Raw genomic sequence first — 18980 nt, forward strand, 5'->3', positions numbered from 1 at the left:
CGAGAGATCCAAAGGCAGTGGCTGTGGATGCTCTCACAATCGCGTGGCCATACAGCCTAGTGTATCTGTTTCCACCGTTTCTGCTGCTCCCTCTGGTGCTAAAACAGATCAAAAGAGAGTCTGTCACAGTCATATTAGTGGCTCCTAATTGGCCTCGAAGAGCTTGGTTCTCGGATCTCCACGGACTACTCGCAGACGATCCTTGGCCGCTCCCTCTACGTCCGGACTTGTTACAACAGGGTCCGTTCCTTTACCCCGATTTAGCGTGGCTGTTGAGACCGCCCTCTTGAGAAGAGAGAGCATTCCGGAATCTGTTATACCAACCATGTTACGTGCTAGGAAGCCAGTTACGGCAGCTCATTATTACAGAATTTGGCGTGCCTGTATAGGTTGGTGTGAAGCTCGGAAGTTTCCGACATCAGCTTTCAAGGTATCCCGTCTTTTGTTATTTCTACAGACGGGGTTAGATGGAGGACTGCGTTTATCTACACTAAAAGTGCAGGTATCTGCGTTGTCAATTTACTTTCAAAGACGATTGGCTCTATTGCCGTCGGTACACACTTTTCTGCAAGGTGTCCTCAGAGTACAGCCTCCATTCATTCCATCTACAGCGCCATGGGACTTGAATCTGGTTTTAGATTTCTTACAGTCTTCATATTTTGAACCCTTACAGCAAGTGGATATAAAGTTTCTCACTTGGAAAACTATTTTTCTTCTAGCCTTAGCGTCAGCAAGGCGTGTTTCAGATTTGGGTGCCTTGTCATGCAAGCCACCGTATTTGGTGTTTCATGATGAGAGAGCGGAACTTCGGCCGAATCCCGCTTTCTTACCAAAGGTAGTGTCATCTTTTCACATCAATCAACCAATAGTAGTTCCTGTGTTAACAGCACATTCTGGAGCTCTGGATGTGGTACGCGCTTTAGGCGTTTATGTATCCCGAACGTCTACAGTTCGTAAGACTGATACGTTGTTTGTTCTCTATGATGCTGCCAAGATGGGTTGGCCAGCGTCTAAGCAGACCTTATCCAGATGGATAAAACTGACCATAGGTCAGGCTTACCTTAATACTAGGTTACAGCCGCCTACATCAGTAACAGCTCATTCCACACGTTCTGTGGGAACTTCATGGGCAGCTGGTCGTGGAGCTTCTACGACGCAGCTTTGCCGTGCGGCTACATGGTCTTCAGTGCACACGTTTGTGCGCTTTTACAAGTTTGATACGTTTGCGGCATCAGCATCTAGCTTTGGCCGCCTAGTGTTACAGGTGCCAAACAGCTCTCCCGCCCACGGGGGAAGCTTTGGTACGTCCCAAGAGTACTCCAGTGACCCCTAGTGGATGAAAAAGAAAATAGGATTTTGGTACTTACCAGGTAAATCCTTTTCTTTGAATCCATAGGGGGCACTGGACAGAGCAGTTTTACCTGGTTTGTGGTAAGTTCAGGGGATCTTATGGTAACACACTCTCACCGACTGGTTCAAATTATCAAGTACTGGTTATGGTGTCAACTGTTTCGTTGTCAGTAACTTTATGTGTCAACTTCGTTGTTGTCCGTTATGTTATATGTAATACTCCATTGTCAACCTCTCTATAGCTCCTGTTCGGCTCAGTAAAAAACACTGAGGTACTCTGGGATATGGAGGGGTGGAGTGTTCTAAATTTCTCTGACGTCCTAGTGGATGCTGGGAACACCGTAAGGACCATGGGGAATAGCGGGCTCCGCAGGAGACTGGGCACTCTAAAGAAAAGATTGGGTACTATCTGGTGTGCACTGGCTCCTCACTCTATGCCCCTCCTCCAGACCTCAGTTAGAATCTGTGCCCGGCCAGAGCTGGGTGCTCCTAGTGGGCTCTCCTGAGCTTGCTAGAAAAGAAAGTATTTATTAGGTTTTTTATTTTCAGTGAGTTTCTGCTGGCAACAGACTCACTGCTACGTGGGACTGAGGGGAGAGAAGCAAACCTACCTGCTTGCAGCTGGCTTGTGCTTCTTAGGCTACTGGACACCATTAGCTCCAGAGGGTTCGAACACAGGACCTGACCTCGATCGTCCGTTCCCGGAGCCGCGTCGCCGTCCCCCTTGCAGAGCCAGAAGACAGAAGAGTGAAGACGACGAAATCGGCGGCAGAAGACTCCTGTCTTCATTTAAGGTAGCGCACAGCACCGCAGCTGTGCGCCATTGCTCCCAGCACACTTACACACTCCGGTCACTGTAGGGTGCAGGGCGCTGGGGGGGGGGCGCCCTGGGCAGCAATTAATATACCTTTTGGCATTAAAAAATACATATATACAGTCTGGTACTGTATATATGTAAAAAACCCCGCCATTAACATATACAAAACGCGGGACAGAAGCCCGCCACTGAGGGGGCGGGGCCTTCTTCCTCAGCACACCAGCGCCATTTTCCCTTCACAGCTCCGCTGGAAGCAGCTCCCCAGGCTCTCCCCTGCAGTATCCAGGTACAAGAAGGGTGAAAAAGAGAGGGGGGGGCACATAAATTTAGGTGCAGATAAGTCATATAAGGCAGCTATTGGGAAATCACTTATTGTAAGTGAAAATCCCTGTGTTATATAGCGCTGTGGTGTGTGCTGGCATACTCTCTCTCTGTCTCCCCAAAGGACTTTGTGGAGTCCTGTCCTCAGTCTGAGCATTCCCTGTGTGTGAGCGGTATGTCGGTACGGCTGTGTCGACATGTTTGATGAGGAAGGTTACGTGGAGGCGGAGCAAGGGCAGATAAGTGTGGTGTCACCCCCGTCGGGGCCGACACCTGATTGGATGGATATGTGGAAGGTCTTAAATGACAATGTCAACTCCTTACATAAAAGGTTTGATGACGCTGCAGCCTTGGGACAGCCGGGGTCTCAGCCCGCTCCTGCCCAGGCGACTCAGAAATCGTAAGGGGCTCATAAACGCCCTCTATCTCAGATGGTTGACACAGATGTCGACACGGAGTCAGACTCCAGTGTTGACGATGATGAGACACATTTACAGTCTAAAAAGGCCATCCGATGCATGATTACTGCAATGAAAGATGTATTACACATTTCTGACGTTAACCCGGTTACTACCAAGAGGGTTTATATGTTTGGGGAGAAAAAAACAGCCAGTGACTTTTCCCCCATCTGATGAATAAAATGAATTGTGTGAAGAAGCGTGGAGTTCCCCTGATAAGAAACTAGTGATTTCTAAGAGGTTACTGATGGCGTACCCTTACCCGCCAACGGACAGGTTACGTTGGGAAACATCCCCTAGGGTGGACAAGGCGCTCACACGCTTATCTAAAAGGGTGGCCCTGCCGTCTCAGGATACGGCCGCCCTAAAGGAGCCTGCGGATAGAAAGCAGGAAGCTATCCTGAAGTCTGTGTATACACACTCTGGTACTCTACTGAGACCTGCTATTGCTTCAGCCTGGATGTGTAGTGCTGCAGCAGCATGGACTGATACTCTGTCAGACAACATTGATTCCCTCGACAGGGATACTATTTTGCTAACCCTAGAACATATAAAAGACGTCGTCTTATATATGCGGGATGCCCAGAGGGACATTTGCCTGCTGGGCTCTAGAATTAATGCAATGTCCATTTCTGCCAGGAGGGTCTTATGGACTCGGCAATGGACAGGAGATGCTGATTCTAAAAAACACATGGAGGTTTTGCCTTATAAGGGTGAGGAATTGTTTGGGGACGGACTCTCGGACTTCGTATCCACAACGACAGCTGGAAAGTCGACTTTTTTGCCTCAGGTTTCCTCACAGCCTAAGAAAGCACCGTATTATCAAATGCAGTCCTTTCGGTCTCAGAAAGGCAAGCGGGTCAGAGGCGCATCCTTTCTAGTGAGAGGCAGGGGTAGAGGAAAGAAGCTGCACCATGCAGCCAGTTCCCAGGAACAAAAGTCCTCCCCTGCTTCCACTAAGTCCACCGCATGACGTTGGGGCTCCACAGGCGGAGCCAGGTGCGGTGGGGGCGCGTCTCCGAAACTTCAGCAACCAGTGGGCTCGCTCACAGGTGGATCTCTGGGCTGTACAAATTGTATCTCAGGGGTACAAGCTGGAGTTCGAAGCGACTCCCCCCCGCCGTTACCTCAAGTCAGCCTTGCCAGCTTCCCCCAGGGAAAGAGAGGTAGTACTGGCGGCAATTCACAAGCTGTACCTCCAGCAGGTGATAATCAGGGTCCCCCTCCTTCAACAGGGAAGGGGTTACTATTCCACAATGTTTGTGGTACCGAAACCGGACGGTTCGGTGAGACCGATTCTGAATTTAAAATCCTTGAACACTTATATAAAGAAATTCAAGTTCAAAATGGAATCGCTCAGAGCGGTTATTGCAAGCCTGGAAGTGGGGGATTTTATGGTGTCGCTGGACATCAAGGATGCTTACTTGCATGTCCCCATTTACCCACCTCACCAGGAGTACCTCAGATTTGTGGTACAGGACTGTCATTACCAATTCCAAACGTTGCCGTTTGGCCGGTCCACGGCACCGAGGATATTTACCAAGGTAATGGCGGAAATGATGATAATCCTTCGGAAGAAGGGAGTTATAATTATCCCGTACTTGGACGATCTCCTCATAAAGGCGAGGTCCAGGGAGCAGTTGTTTGTCAGCGTAGCACTCTCTCAGGAAGTGTTGCAACAGCACGGCTGGATTCTGAATATCCCAAAGTCGCAGCTGATTCCTACGACGCGTCTGCTTTTCCTGGGCATGATTCTGGACACCGAACAGAAGAAGGTGTTTCTCCTGGTGGAGAAGGCCCAGGAATTGTCATCTCTGGTCAGGGACCTCCTGAAACCAAAACAGGTGTCGGTGCATCACTGCACGCGAGTCCTGGGAAAGATGGTGGCTTCATACGAAGCAATTCCCTTCTTTCAGTGGGATCTGTTGGACAAGTGGTCCGGATCGCATCTTCAGATGCATCGGCTGATCACCCTGTCCCCGAGGGCCAGGGTGTCTCTGCTGTGGTGGCTGCAGAGTGCTCATCTTCTCGAGGGACGCAGGTTCGGCATACAGGACTGGGTCCTGGTGACCACGGATGCAAGCCTCCGAGGATGGGGGGCAGTCACTCAGGGAAGAAACTTCCAAGGACAGTGGTCAAGTCTGGAGACTTCGCTACACATAAATATACTGGAACTAAGGGCCATTTACAACGCCCTGAGTCAAGCAGAGCCCCTGCTTCGAAACCAACCAGTACTGATTCAGTCAGACAACATCACGGCGTCGCCCATGTAAACCGCCAGGGCGGCACAAGAAGCAGGATGGCAATGGCAGAAGCCACAAGGATTCTTCGATGGGCGGAGAATCACGTGTTAGCACTGTCAGCAGTGTTCATTCCGGGAGTGGACAACTGGGAAGCAGACTTCCTCAGCAGGCACGACCTCCACCCGGGAGAGTGGGGACTTCATCAAGAAGTCTTCACACAGATTGCAAATCGTTGGGAACTACCACAGGTGGACATGATGGCGTCCCGCCTCAAGAAAAAGCTAAAAAGATATTGCGACAGGTCAAGGGACCCTCAGGCGATAGCTGTGGACGCACTAGTGACACCGTGGGTGTACCAGTCGGTTTATGTGTTTCCTCCTCTTCCTCTCATACCCAAGGTACTGAGGATAGTAAGAAAGAGAGGAGTAAGAACAATACTCCATTGTTCCGGATTGGCCAAGAAGGACTTGGTACAAGAAATTATCTCAGAGGACCCATGGCCTCTGCCTCTCAGACAGGACCTGTTGCAGCAGGGGCCCTGTCTGTTCCAAGACTTACCGCGGCTGCGTTTGACGGCATGGCGGTTGAACGCCGGATCCTAACGGAAAAGGGCATTCCAGATGAAGTGATTCCTACGCTGATAAAAGCTATGAAGGATGTGACAGCAAAGCATTATCACCGCATATGGCGGAAATATGTGGTTCGGTGTGAGGCCAGGAAGGCCCCAACAGAGGAATTCCAGCTGGGTCGATTTCTTCACTTCCTACAGTCAGGGGTGACTATGGGCCTAAAATTGGGGTCCATAAAGGTCCAGATTTCGGCCCTATCTATTTTCTTTCAAAAAGAACTGGCTTCACTGCCTGAGGTTCAGACGTTTGTTAAAGGAGTGCTGCATATTCAGCCCCCTTTTGTGCCTCCGGTGGCACCTTGGGATCTTAACGTTGTGTTGGATTTCCTGAAATCCCACTGGTTTGAGCCACTTAAGACCGTGGAGCTAAAGTATCTCACGTGGAAGGTGGTCATGCTGTTGGCCTTGGCTTCAGCTAGGCGTGTGTCAGAATTGGCGGCTTTGTCATGTAAAAGCCCATATCTGATCTTCCATGTGGACAGGGCAGAATTGAGGACTCGTCCCCAATTTCTCCCAAAGGTGGTATCAGCATTTCATTTGAACCAACCTATTGTGGTGCCTGCGGCTACTCGGGACTTGGAGGCTTCCAAGTTGCTTGATGTAGTCAGGGCTTTGAAAATCTATGTAGCCAGGACGGCTGGAGTCCGGAAAACTGACTCGCTGTTTATCCTGCATGCACCCAACAAGCTGGGTGCTCCTGCTTCAAAGCAAACTATTGCGCGCTGGATCTGTAACACGATTCAGCAGGCTCATTCTGCGGCAGGATTGCCGCATCCAAAATCAGTGAAAGCCCACTCCACAAGGAAGGTGGGTTCTTCTTGGGCGGCTGCCCGAGGGGTCTCGGCATTACAGCTTTGCCGAGCTGCTACTTGGTCGGGTTCAAACACGTTTGCAAAATTTTACAAGTTTGATACCCTGGCTGAGGAGGACCTTGTGTTTGCCCATTCGGTGCTGCAGAGTCATCCGCACTCTCCCGCCCGTTTGGAGGCTTTGGTATAATCCCCATGGTCCTTACGGAGTTTCCAGCATCCACTAGGACGTCCGAGAAAATAAGAATTTACTCACCGGTAATTCTATTTCTCGTAGTCCGTAGTGGATGCTGGGCGCCCGTCCCAAGTGCGGACTCTCTGGAATACGTGTGTATAGTTATTGCTAAATAAGGGTTATTGTTATGAGCCATCCGTTGAGTGAGGCTCAGTTGTTGTTCATACTGTTAACTGGGTAAGGTTATCACAAGTTGTACGGTGTGATTGGTGTGGCTGGTATGAGTCTTACCCTGGATTCCAAAAATCCTTTCCTTGTAATGTCAGCTCTTCCGGGCACAGTTTCCCTAACTGAGGTCTGGAGGAGGGGCATAGAGGGAGGAGCCAGTGCACACCAGATAGTACCTAATCTTTTCTTTAGAGTGCCCAGTCTCCTGCGGAGCCCGCTATTCCCCATGGTCCTTACGGAGTTCCCAGCATCCACTACGGACTACGAGAAATAGAATTACCGGTGAGTAAATTCTTATTTTAAATATTCAGTGCCCTGTTTCCTACGGAAGCCGTCCATATCCCAAGAGTACTCCAGTGCCCCCTATGGATTCAAAGAAAAGGATTTACCTGGTAAGTACCAAAATCCTATTTTTCATTCTCAACTCCCACCAGCGCTACCTCAGGTTTGCAGTTTGGGAAAAACACTTCCAATTTTGGTTTTGCTTTTCTTCTCTCCATGGTTCCTTGTGTTTTCACGATTGTCATGGCGGCGCATCTCAGAGGCAGGGGGAAATGAAAACTGCCTTATCTGGACGACCTCCTTCTGTTGCCCACATCTTTTGCTGCAGGATCATCTCCGCCTCACTGTGGATCTCCTCTAGTCTCACAGCTGGGTCATCAATTGGCCTAAGTCCAACATCAATCCATCCCAAAGGATGCTACACTTCTGGGCTTTTCTCGACTCTTGTGTCCAGCAGTTCTTCTAGCCAGAATTTGTGTCTTTCTGGAGCGTCGTCGAGTCTCCATTGGCTGTTGTATGTAGGTCCTGGGGACAATGGCTTCCGCCTCTGAGATGGTGGAATACACATGATTTCACTCCTGTCCTCTGTAATTAGAGATATTGGCCAAGTGGAATCGATCCACTCTGCATTTCAATACACAGGTGATTGTTCTCTTTCGAGATGTCCATCACTGTCTCTTATAGTAGCTCCACCGGTCCCATCTGAAGAAGGGGCCACCATTTTTGAATCCAGGATTGGGTTCCTCTCATCACAGATGCTAGTCCCCGCTGCCAGGAGACTTGTTACCAGACGTTTCAGGGCCACTGGACGTTTCGGGAAGCAGAGTCCCAATCAACATACTCAATCTCAGAGCAGTGTACAAGGTTCTCTGTCATGCAAAGGACTTTTTCCGACACCGTCCGGTAAAGGTTAGGTCAGACAATGCTACAGCCATCGTCTACATCATCAGCGAGGAACCCGCAGTCGAGGTGCAATAAGAGGTGAGCCAGATTCTAGAGTGGGCAGCGGGGTATCTCCCGTCTGTCAGCGGTGCACATTCCAGGAGGCAGACTTTCTAAGTCGACAAGACGTCTATGTGGGAGAATGGTTTCTCCATCCGGATGTCTTTCAACTTCTTGTTCAGCGTTGAGGCTGTCTGGACAACGACATGATGGCCTCCCAAGACAATCACAAGTTGCCAAGGTACTGCTCTCACACAAGAAGTCCAGGATCTTTTCTGGTGGATGCCCTGGGAGTTGGGTGGAGCTTTCCGCTCATCTAGATATTTCTTGCAACCTTGATGATTCTGTGGATTCTCTTCAAGTTAAAGTTGGAGGACAGCACAGTGATGCTTATCGCTCCGAAGTGGAAGCACCGAGCTTTGTACACAGTTCTTCTGAATCAACGTCCCGTGGCCTCTCCCTCTCCGACCAGACCTGCTATATCAGGGCCCGTGCTGGGATCTGGATTTGGCCGTCTTTGACGGGGTGGCTCTTGAGACATCCGTCTTAAGAACTAAAGGGTTTTCTCCACCTGTGATCCGTACCACGCTTAATGCTAGAAAACTTTCAGCAGCCTAAATCTATCACAGTATTTGGAAAACCTATTTCAATTGGTGTGTGGCTCGGGGTTTCAACTCCATATCTTTTTATCTCTTCAGATTCCTGTCTTTTCTCCAGTCGGGTTTGAACTTGGGCCTCCGTCTTTCCTCACTCTAGCATATGGTGGAGCTTTCTGCCTGATGTGCAGACCTTTCTACAGGGGATACTCACAAGTGCAGCCTCCCTTTTTTTCAACCGGTGGCTCCGTGGATCTTGTCTCTTGTCCTATGGGCTTTGCAGTCAGCCCCTTTTGAACCCCTTGATACTGTTGGCCATCGCTGGCTTGCGTGGTGTTTCTCTTTGTGATTGCTTCAGCTCGACGAGTCTCGGATTTAAGTGCCATGTCTTGGGGATCTTTTTTTTCCCATCCAGACAGTGCTGTCCTCCTCATGCGCATGGGTTATCTTCTGTAGGCCGTATCCCAGTTCCATATCAATCAGGAGATGGTGCCGTGCTTTCATGCACCCGATGCTTCCCTAGAGCAGGCGTCCTTTGATGATGTGTGGGCCCTCCGGATTTATGTGGAAAGAACTAGGGAGTTTTGCAAAACTTATCCCCGCTTTGTTCTGTATGATATCAACAAGCGGGGCTTGCTGGCCACTAAACAGACCTTGGCCAGGTGGCTCCGTGTGACTATTCGACAGATGTTCTCCTTGGCTAATTGTCCGGCCCTGGCCTCTGCATGTGCTCATTCCACCAGGGCTGTTGGCACTTCGTGGGCTGCTCGTTGCAGCGCCTCCACTGAGCAGCCTTGTAAGGCCGCAACGTGGTCCCCTGCTTATACCTTCATTAAGTTTTATGCCTTTGACACCTTTGCCTCTGCAGATGCAGGGTTTTGCTATAGGATTCTCAGCGAAGCACAGGAGCTCCCTTAGGGAGACTGCTCTAGGACATCCCACAGTTATTCTATTATAGTGTCCCCCATGGATGAATGAGAAAAGGGTATTTTTTTTCCTTACCTATGAAATCCTGTTCTCTGAGTTCATGGTGTATACAGAGCACCCTTCCTGACGCACCTGGCTTGTGGGGTTGTATTTCTCCTTCCGGGCACCCCCTTTTCTCCACGCCTTGGTATGTTTCATCTTGGTGTGTGCTGGTCTTCCTTCTCCTTATTCTTACTCCTTGCCTTAGACTTGTTAGCTACACTGGAATCCTGGGCTGGAGGCCGGGTATAGAAGGGGAGGAAGCCTGTGCTGCTGGATAAAGAAATGTAACTGTTTGGTGCTCAGGCTAGCTCACCACTCATACCACACATAGTGATCCCTGTGTCCCCCATGGACTCCGAGAAAAGGATTTTACAGGTAAGGACAAAATTACACTATAATATAAGGATGCTTCCCAATTTATGGTTTGTTTAACAGTTTTGGTTGACATACAGTATCACTGCAGTTAACTGTTACTGTGTCATGCTTAGGATATAAGCACACAGTCATGCTCCTAACCTTTTACATGCTTGGAATAACTTATCACTAATGCAAATCTGATTGTAATATATATTAGTAAGACAAAGTGGCAGTAGGAGTTTAGCTTATATACTCTTATTTATTTATTTTTTTGACCGTTGCTGTTTATTTTATTTATATGGAGACCTTGATAAATGATAGACTGGGTACAGAAGGAATGGTCACAATACCATATTGCTTACGTTACAGAGTTTAAATTTGTATTGCAACATGTGCCTAAAACATTTGAATCCTTTTGTCATTAAGGTGTAAATGATTAATATAAAATACATAACCCTATTAACCTTTCTTTCTTCAGCTGCTGCAGCCTACTTGTTTCAAAGACAGCTGTCCCCAACCCCTGGCTACCCTAGTCAGTACCAGCTCTATGCCATGGAGAACACACGACAGACCATCTTAAATGACTACATCACTTCCCAGCAGATGCAGGTTAATTTAAGACCGGATGTCAGCAGAGGGCTTTCCCCAAGAGAACAAGGGTTAGCTATTCCATATCCAGGTGCACGAGGTGAGTCGTCATTTACGTTTGAATTTCTTCACTCTGTCCCCTGGGACTATTTTTCTCAGATTACTCCTAAGTGCCTTTTTTTAGCATGTGTATTATTATTGATATTTATAGTACTTTTCAACTACACTCCGCACTAAATATATTATTTGTTCTTTAAACAGGAATTATCGACTTAACCAACATGCCACCTACTATTTTGGTACCTCACCCTGGAGGAACAAGTACTCCACCGATGGACAGAATTACATACATACCAGGGACACAGCTGGCATTCCCTCCCAGACCATACAACCCAGCTTCCATGTCTCCAGGTCTGTTGGCTATTTGTTGTTTTATGAAAAATAGGGACATTCTTATGCCCATAAAATACAGCCTCCATGTTTTTGAGCACTTATTACATTAAAACATTTATGGAAACTTCTATCCATTACTATCTCATTCTAGATCAAATCTAAGTCCGTCCTGTCAGAGTATTTAGATAATGAGGCTACCTGTAAGTTACACTTGTGTACTCACAGGAGGAAAGGTGTTAAAACGTAATTTCATAAAACTTTTTGTAGATGTATTCAGGGATGGTGAGATCCTCATCTCACAGTCAGACTGAACTGAGCAACCACTTATGTAGATGTACTGATATTTCACCTGTTCATTATTATATGAACATAACTGCATTGGCCAGGCCACTAAGACTATGGACACTAATGTGCTCAAAAGTGACACCCCCTCCACAGACCATACTGCTTTATATGGCGCAAACTAATTTAAGTTGCATATAGACCTATAGTGGGCTGTTTATGTGCCCTAATTTTTTATATTTACTTTCCATTCACAATGAATTGGGTAACTCGAAATATAATTTCCCAGTTTATTCCTTAGGACATCCATCACACCTAACTGCTGCATCCTCTGCCAATGCTGAAAGGGAGCGTGAGAGAGAGCGCGAGCGAGAAAAGGAACAGCGCGATAGGGAACGGGAAAGAGAGAGAGATCGGGAGAGGGAGCGAGAGAGAATGGTTGCTGCAGCTGCTGCCTCCCAGAATGAACATTACCTGCGGCCTGGTAAGTAAAATTGCGTGGTTACAGGTTACACTGGTCAACGTGATCTTTCTTCTTCAGGGTCCATAGGCATCCACAGGGACGACATTGGGGTGTAGGTGGTTGGAGAGGACTGGATTACAAACAGTTAAAGCTTTTGAGATCCCAGGATGATTTGGCCCTCTGCCCCCGAGCCAGGGCTTAGCCAATTTTACTTTGGTTCCGGCAGGACTTTTAACAGTAGCCCCAAGCTGCTTTTTATATTATGTTTTTATTTCACTTTTCTTTTTATTACTTAGAGCAAGCAGCACTAGGCAGTCTTAAAGACGACAGCCCTGCTGCTATTCAACCTCCCGCCGGCACCGTAATACCGATGTGTGGACCGGCAATTACGGTGGGTGCCACGGAGCCCAACTAGTAAGCTATCTGGGGACCCTATGCTGCAGTCGGAGAACGGGGTACAGGTAAGGCGGTTCCCCGCTTGCGGGGATCCTCGTCTTTTTGCAGCCTTTTCTCCGGTCCACCAGGGCAACATATACTGGTACTGGGGAACTTTTAAGAGGCCAGTGGCCCAGTAGGTTAACGTCAGCAAGGGGAGGTCAGCTCTCCCCCGGTGACCCCTCCCACAGCTCAGAGTGCGATTCCACTGCGGCTTCCAGCCTCTGAGCTGCTCCTCCTCCCATATTGATTTGTTGTTGTTATATCTTCCAAGGGCAAAGGTAACAAGGCAGCATTATCCCCTCAGGACACTGTACAGAATGGTCTGTGTGCAAATTGCTATATTCCACCTCACCAGACACTGTCCAGCAACCATCCTGGGCGTCTTCCTTCTCACAGGTTTTGACACAGATAGCGGACCGCTTATCAGCCCCCGTCCTGGGGAAGGGTCTCAAATGGAGCCTACCGTACGTGAACCTCATGGCCTCACGACACAATCACAAAGTTCCCGTATGCGGGTCCACGACAAGGGATCCCGATGCAGCCTTTGTGGATGCTATGGCAGGGAAGTGGACCTTACAGCTGTGTGTACCTCTTCCCTCCAGTCTCCTTCCTTCCCGAGGTTCTTTGCAAATTCAAGCAAGAAGTAGACACTGTGCTGTTGATCACTCAGGCCTTGCCAAGCACCATTGGTTCACCGATCTACAGTATCTCTCCATAGACACTCCCTTTCCACTTCCTCTATGACCAGACCTGTTGTCTCAATAACCCTGGCGGCACTCGGACCTAGCTCGGTTGTCTTTCATTGCTCTTGAGACATCCCTCCTAAGATCCAAGGGTTTCTCCCGCTCTGTGATTCAAACAATGCTCAAGGCACCGAGCCTACCTCAGCGCGCATTTATTACCGAGTTTGACACGCTTCCTTCCAGTGATGTGTTGGAAGACACGATGAGCATCTGTTCTTGTGAGTTTCCATGGTGCTTGCTTTTCCCCAAATTAGGTTAGATCTCAGACTCCATCTGGCATCCCTTAAAGTGCATGTCTCTGCTCTGTCAGTCTGGTACCAGCGAAGAATCTCTTTCCTGCCTGATGTTCCAACTTTCCTTCAATGAGTCCTTCGCATTTAACCTCCCTTTGTCCCTCCAGTGGCTCCATGGGATTTTTCTTTAGTTCTCCAGGCTCTATAGGAGACCCCATTTGAACCTGTGGACCTCAAGTGTCTGACGGCGAAAACGGTGTTCCTTCTGGCCATTGCCTCTGCCCAAAGGGTATCAGATTTAGGGGTACCCTCCTGTTGCTTCCCCTTTCTGATCTTTCATTCAAACAGGGCTGATCTACGTACCAGAGTCGGTTACATCCCCAAGATGGTATCCAGATTCCATCTCAACAAAGAAATTGTGGTTTTTGCATTCCAATCCCTGAAGCTCTCGGCAGGGGAAGGCTAGGATGTGGTCTGTGATCTGCAGATGTATGTGGATCGTACCAGTTTGATCAGGAAAACCATATTCCCTCTTTGTCCTCTGTGGGTTCCACAAGAGGGGCTGGCCAGCTAACAGACAGACTGGCTAGATGACTTCACGTGACTTATCTCACATATATGCAGGCTGACATCCCTATGCCAGATACAGTCTCTGCACATTCTACTCACTCTATGGGTCCTTTGTGGGCAGTCCACCGTGGCGCTTCTGCTGAACAACTCTGCAAGGCAGCCATGTGACCTGTCCACACCTTTCTTAGGTTCTGTGTCTTTGATACTTTTGCCTCGCAGGATGCTTCCTTTGAGCGCCAGATTCTCCTTTCTGCTCAGGAGGTTCCTCTCCCTTTAGAAAACTGCTTTGGGAAATCCCCAATGTCATCCCTGTGGATGCCTATGAACCCTGAAGAAGAAAATGGCAGACTTAGCATAGTTAACTCTTTTTCTTCAAGGTCCATAGGATCCAGAGGGCGCCTATCCCGACGCACCTAGCTTTTATGGGTTTTTCCTCTTGGTCACCAGTTCCCTTCTCTATTGTGTGAGAGTGTTTCTTGTGTGTACCAGTCTTCCTTCTCTCCTATCTTGCTCCTTCCTTGGGCTTGTTCACCAAACTGGCTAGCCCTGGCTGGCGGCGGGGTACAGGGGAGGAGAGACCGGAGCATCCTGGGATCTCAAAAGCTTAAGCTCTTTGGTGCCTGGTCCTCTCCAACCACCTAAACCACAATGCCACCAGGATCCTATGAACCTCAAAGTTAACTATGGTAAGTCTACCAGAACTCTTAATTTTTCACAAGAAAACTGAACAGTGACTCTAGTGTTGTTTTAAATTCTGAATTCAAATGTGTGATTAGAATTTTTCCATTAGGAGAGTGTATTTTTGACAGTTACTTCTCTTTTTGTCATATTTTAGTCTTCTTTATGGCCAGTCATACACACACAGACATTAGAAAACATTTGTCTAAACGTGAATCCCTTATTGCTGGGCAGAAAAATTTGTTAAATACTCTTTTATTGGATCCTGAAAAAGTGTATTTACCGCCACTGTGTATTAAACTAGGACTGATGAAACAATTTGTAAAAACTTTTGGTAAAAACTCTGCTGCATTTGAAATCTAAATTTCCAAAAGTAAGTTAATTTTTATAGGGCCACAAATAAGATCAGTAATGGATGATGAAAATGTTCAGAAACTGTTAAATCCACTGGAAAAAAGCAGCCTGGTTGCCATTCAGAAATATTTGTTCTGGTTTTCTTGGAAATCATAAAACTATTGTGATATAGTGAGTGATCTAGTAAATTCATACAAAGCTATGGGATGCAACGTGTCTTTAAACCTTCACTTATTGGCAGTGGCGTAAGTTTGTCCCAGTTGCCCGGAGGCAAGATAAATATTGGTGCCCCTACCTCCCTATATATATATATATATATATATATATATATATATATATATATAATTCATTGTCTTTTATTTTGAATCACACAATTCTTAGCAGTCTTGCCCAGGATTAGAAGGCTGACCTGTTAAACTGACGGCAGACACTTTACTAATAGAGCTATTTGCTCCTGCATAGGAAGCATGAGAATTGTAACTTTATAAAGTTACATGTAATTGTCAGAGATGTAACTTCATATAGTTAGAATTCTCAAATATCCTATACAGGAGCAAACAGCTTCATCAGTAAGGTGTCTACTTCCAGTGTACTAGGTCGTGGGTTCTAAACCTGGGTATGAAACTTGTAAAATGTGTATCTATAATAAAGAGGGTGTGATTTGTAAGGTGCAGGGACCAGTAAGGAAGTCAGCCACTGATGAGATAGCGGCAGCTATTAATTAACTTAATTGAATGGTGTCACGGAATGGGAGGAGAGGTGCCCCCATTCAGAGCAGGAGCCCGGCGGCAGATGCCTCCATTGCCTCCCAGAGTTACGCCTCTGCTTATTGGACTCCCACTTATCCAGATGATAGGTCGATACCAAATGGTCAACATGCTTATGGTTGGCATGGTCAAATGGTCGACACAACATATGGACAATCCAAGTTTATTGGGGGGGGGGTTTTCTCCAATGTATTCATACTTTACAATCCACGTAGACTACAGTTAGAAACTGTGCCAAGAGCAGCAGTAGCGGAGTGAGGCACCTTGGCCAAAGCATGGCGAGTGAAGCGGTACACAAATTGGGGTTCCATGCGCTGGAAGCTAAATTTTGACACCCCCAAAAAATGGGGGGGGAAAGCTCATGTCGGCCTTTTCATATATTGACCATTTCTGTGTCGACACTTTCATTGTGTCAACATTTTTTTTACTTCAACCTTGTGCATGTCGATCTTTTGGTGTCGACCTTTTGACATATTATACCATAAACCTGAAATTCTTGGGGCTGTCAGTTATGAGCATGGGCAGTGTTTCCATCAGCAGATTTTTACGATGGAAAAGAGGTACCATGGCAAATGGAGTTCCAGTATACTAGCTTAACTAATGCTAAACCATGAAGAGAGGTATCTCAAAGGTGACATATGCCTAAAAATCATAGCCTAAAACTTTTTAGGTCAGCCAGAATGAGGTGTATAGCTATCATTTAGACTTGGGTAAGTACTAATGTAATAAATCTTTCAACGTATGTCACAAAAGAACCCTGTCGATTGGAAAAAATCTGATGGCATAATTTGAATTCAGCACGAAAAATAATTTTAGAGTCTGTTTATTTAGTTCTTGGAAAGAAAAAAAAGTGTATTTTTGTAGACCAGTGCTCTCTGTTATGGAGCGTGCCTTCTAGAGTATATTAGTCAGTCTTGCAAATTGATCCAGAATTTCTTCTGTATTTGTATAAGATTTGAGCTGACTTTCCACCTGCCATTTAGGCTGACCATGATTGGAATCTGTTGCCAAACCAGACTGACTGAAGGATGATCTTTATGGATCCAAATGTATTCTCTTTTCTTTTTCATCCACTAGGGGTCACTGGAGTACTCTTGGGATATGGACGGCTTAGCAGGAACAAAGGCACTGAATATTTAAATTTAGAACTCTCCACCCCTCCATATCCCCGAGTACCTCAGTGTACTACCTCAGTGTTTTTTCTGTGCTCACAGCACTAACAAGGCTTGTGGGAAGTTCCCACACTTTGTGGAAGATTTTATTAATTTTTCATTTTTACTTTTTACAATAGCACATCCCTTCCCAGTTTCTGGAAAAACATGGGTCCGGGATAGTGCCGCTGCACGGGCAGCGCATGGCGTGTCGGTCCTCACAAAGAGCACCCTCACAGCCACAGGCAGCCCACTGCTCCTGCAACAGCTGGACGGAGCTTACACATAGAAGCCCCGTCTCAGCCATGACCTGGAGAGCTGAACGGAGCTTACAAATAGAAGCCCCGTCTCAGCCATGACCGGAAGATTACAGAGCCGTCGCAGCCTCCCTACAACAAGGTAGGCTGGGGAAACGGGGCGGTCAGCGCAGGCTGCCGCCCCGCTGTGTGGGTCAGTGTTGTAATGCCGCCGCTCCCGCCGCTCATACAGCCGGCCGCTCCGTCCGGCCGCCCCAGCTGCTCCGTCCGGCCGCCCCAGCTGCTCCGTCCGGCCGCCCCAGCTGCTCCGTCCGGCCGCCCCGTCCGGCCGCCCAGCACCATCCAGGACGCTCCGTCAATGCTGTACAGCGCTGAGAGGGTAAGAACCGCGCCGCTCCGGGCAGCCGACCTCCGCTGCTCAGTTGTCCCTCGCCTCCCTGCAAAGCCTTTCCGGCGCTCCCCGCTGAGACACAGCGCTACAGGGAGTACAGGGGGGGGGGGGGGTGTAATCTGGCTGATTACAGCGGCAAGGGTATGTAAAGGGCTGCCATACCTATATAAAAGGCAGAGTTAATGTATGATAGGCTATTGAGCCTATATTAATGTTGGATGTATTGTAGCCTGTGATTTTCACTGGGTGATAGACTATTGAGCCTATATTAGTACAACAGCATGTATGGTGGCCTGCCTGTGATTATCACTGTATAATAGGCTATTGAGCCTATATTAACAATAGGCTATTGAGCCTATATTAAAACTGGAGGCATGTATTGTAAACTGCCTGTGATTTTCACTGTATAATAGGCTATTGAGCCTATATTAACACTAGAACATGTATTGTACCCTGCCTGTGATTATCACTGTATAATAGGCTATTGAGCCTATATTAACACTGAAGCAATTGTAACTTGTCCTGTGATTATCAGTGTCAGCATGGCATGGGGGCCATTTTAACCATGCTTCCTGTTTCTTCCAGTTTGTACTTCCAGAACATTCCTGCCCTACATCTCTACGCCACCGGAGGCGCAGGGGTGTTAGTGGGAATTTTGGTTCAGGTTTCACATAGGCTGCCCATGTGAACTGCATTTCGGCCATAAATAGATAGATATATATTACACACCTTAAGATAATAATTTTACTGAGTCGTGCAAGTGTCTGTCCTTTGGCTATTGTGTTGTCTGTCTGCATAAGGAGTAAGGCTCCAGCACAGACTAAAAAGGCTTTTAAACAATGTCTGGACATAAATCTACCACATGTTCACTATATTTTGTAGGTTTTCAAGAAGCCGGTTCATTCCCAGATCCTATGTTAAGCATTGGCAATTCAAATTGACTCTGCTCGACAGGAGCGGTAAGATCAGAGTCTCAAAAGTTACTCCGCCAGCTATTACGGAGGGTGTTAATTTAACTGATCTTATAATTTACACATTTCTTCTATGTAAGAAGAAAAAAGAAAAATCACAAATCGGTAACCGATTGTGATAACCCGGCGCTGTGATGATTTAGTTTCTTATACACTAATTGTTTCTGCAGCTGAGTATAAACAACTTGCCAAGTTGCAACAATTGGAAACTAGAAAAAAAGGAGAGATAAACTCTGCGCTTGAAACAATATATCTAAAGTAAATGTGCAGTCGGACACAGAAGATTGACTCAGTACAACTTAAATGTAATGAAAAACAACTTTATAGTTTCTATTAAAACAGAGAATGTAACATTTGGAAAGATAAATGAATAAATAATTGTTTGGACATTTTACTCATATGTACTATCTAGATGTAAACATGCAACATACAATAGGTTTGTTAAAATAACTTTTTCAAGTGGTGATAGTAAAAAATCAAACATCAAAAACACTGGCGTCCCAGTGTATTGATTATGGTTTGTAAT

At 47.1% G+C, this 18980-nt stretch overlaps 1 protein-coding gene across 16 annotated transcripts in view; it reads left to right on the forward strand.

Annotated features, from left to right (window-relative positions):
• NCOR1 (nuclear receptor corepressor 1) overlaps positions 1-18980 on the forward strand; it is a 426430-nt gene that overhangs the window by 342820 nt on the left and 64630 nt on the right. For 13 of the 16 annotated variants that reach the window (XM_063955846.1, XM_063955845.1, XM_063955858.1 and 10 more), the window contains 3 exons: positions 10654-10863; positions 11025-11174; positions 11728-11922. In XM_063955846.1, coding sequence (XP_063811916.1) covers positions 10654-10863; positions 11025-11174; positions 11728-11922 — 555 coding nt within the window. The remainder of the gene's footprint in view (positions 1-10653; positions 10864-11024; positions 11175-11727; positions 11923-18980) is intronic. The other 3 variants (XM_063955848.1, XM_063955861.1, XM_063955857.1) reach the window with 1 other exon arrangement.

This window comes from Pseudophryne corroboree, chromosome 2, assembly GCF_028390025.1.
Source record: "Pseudophryne corroboree isolate aPseCor3 chromosome 2, aPseCor3.hap2, whole genome shotgun sequence".
Taxonomy (NCBI): Eukaryota; Metazoa; Chordata; class Amphibia; order Anura; family Myobatrachidae; genus Pseudophryne; species Pseudophryne corroboree.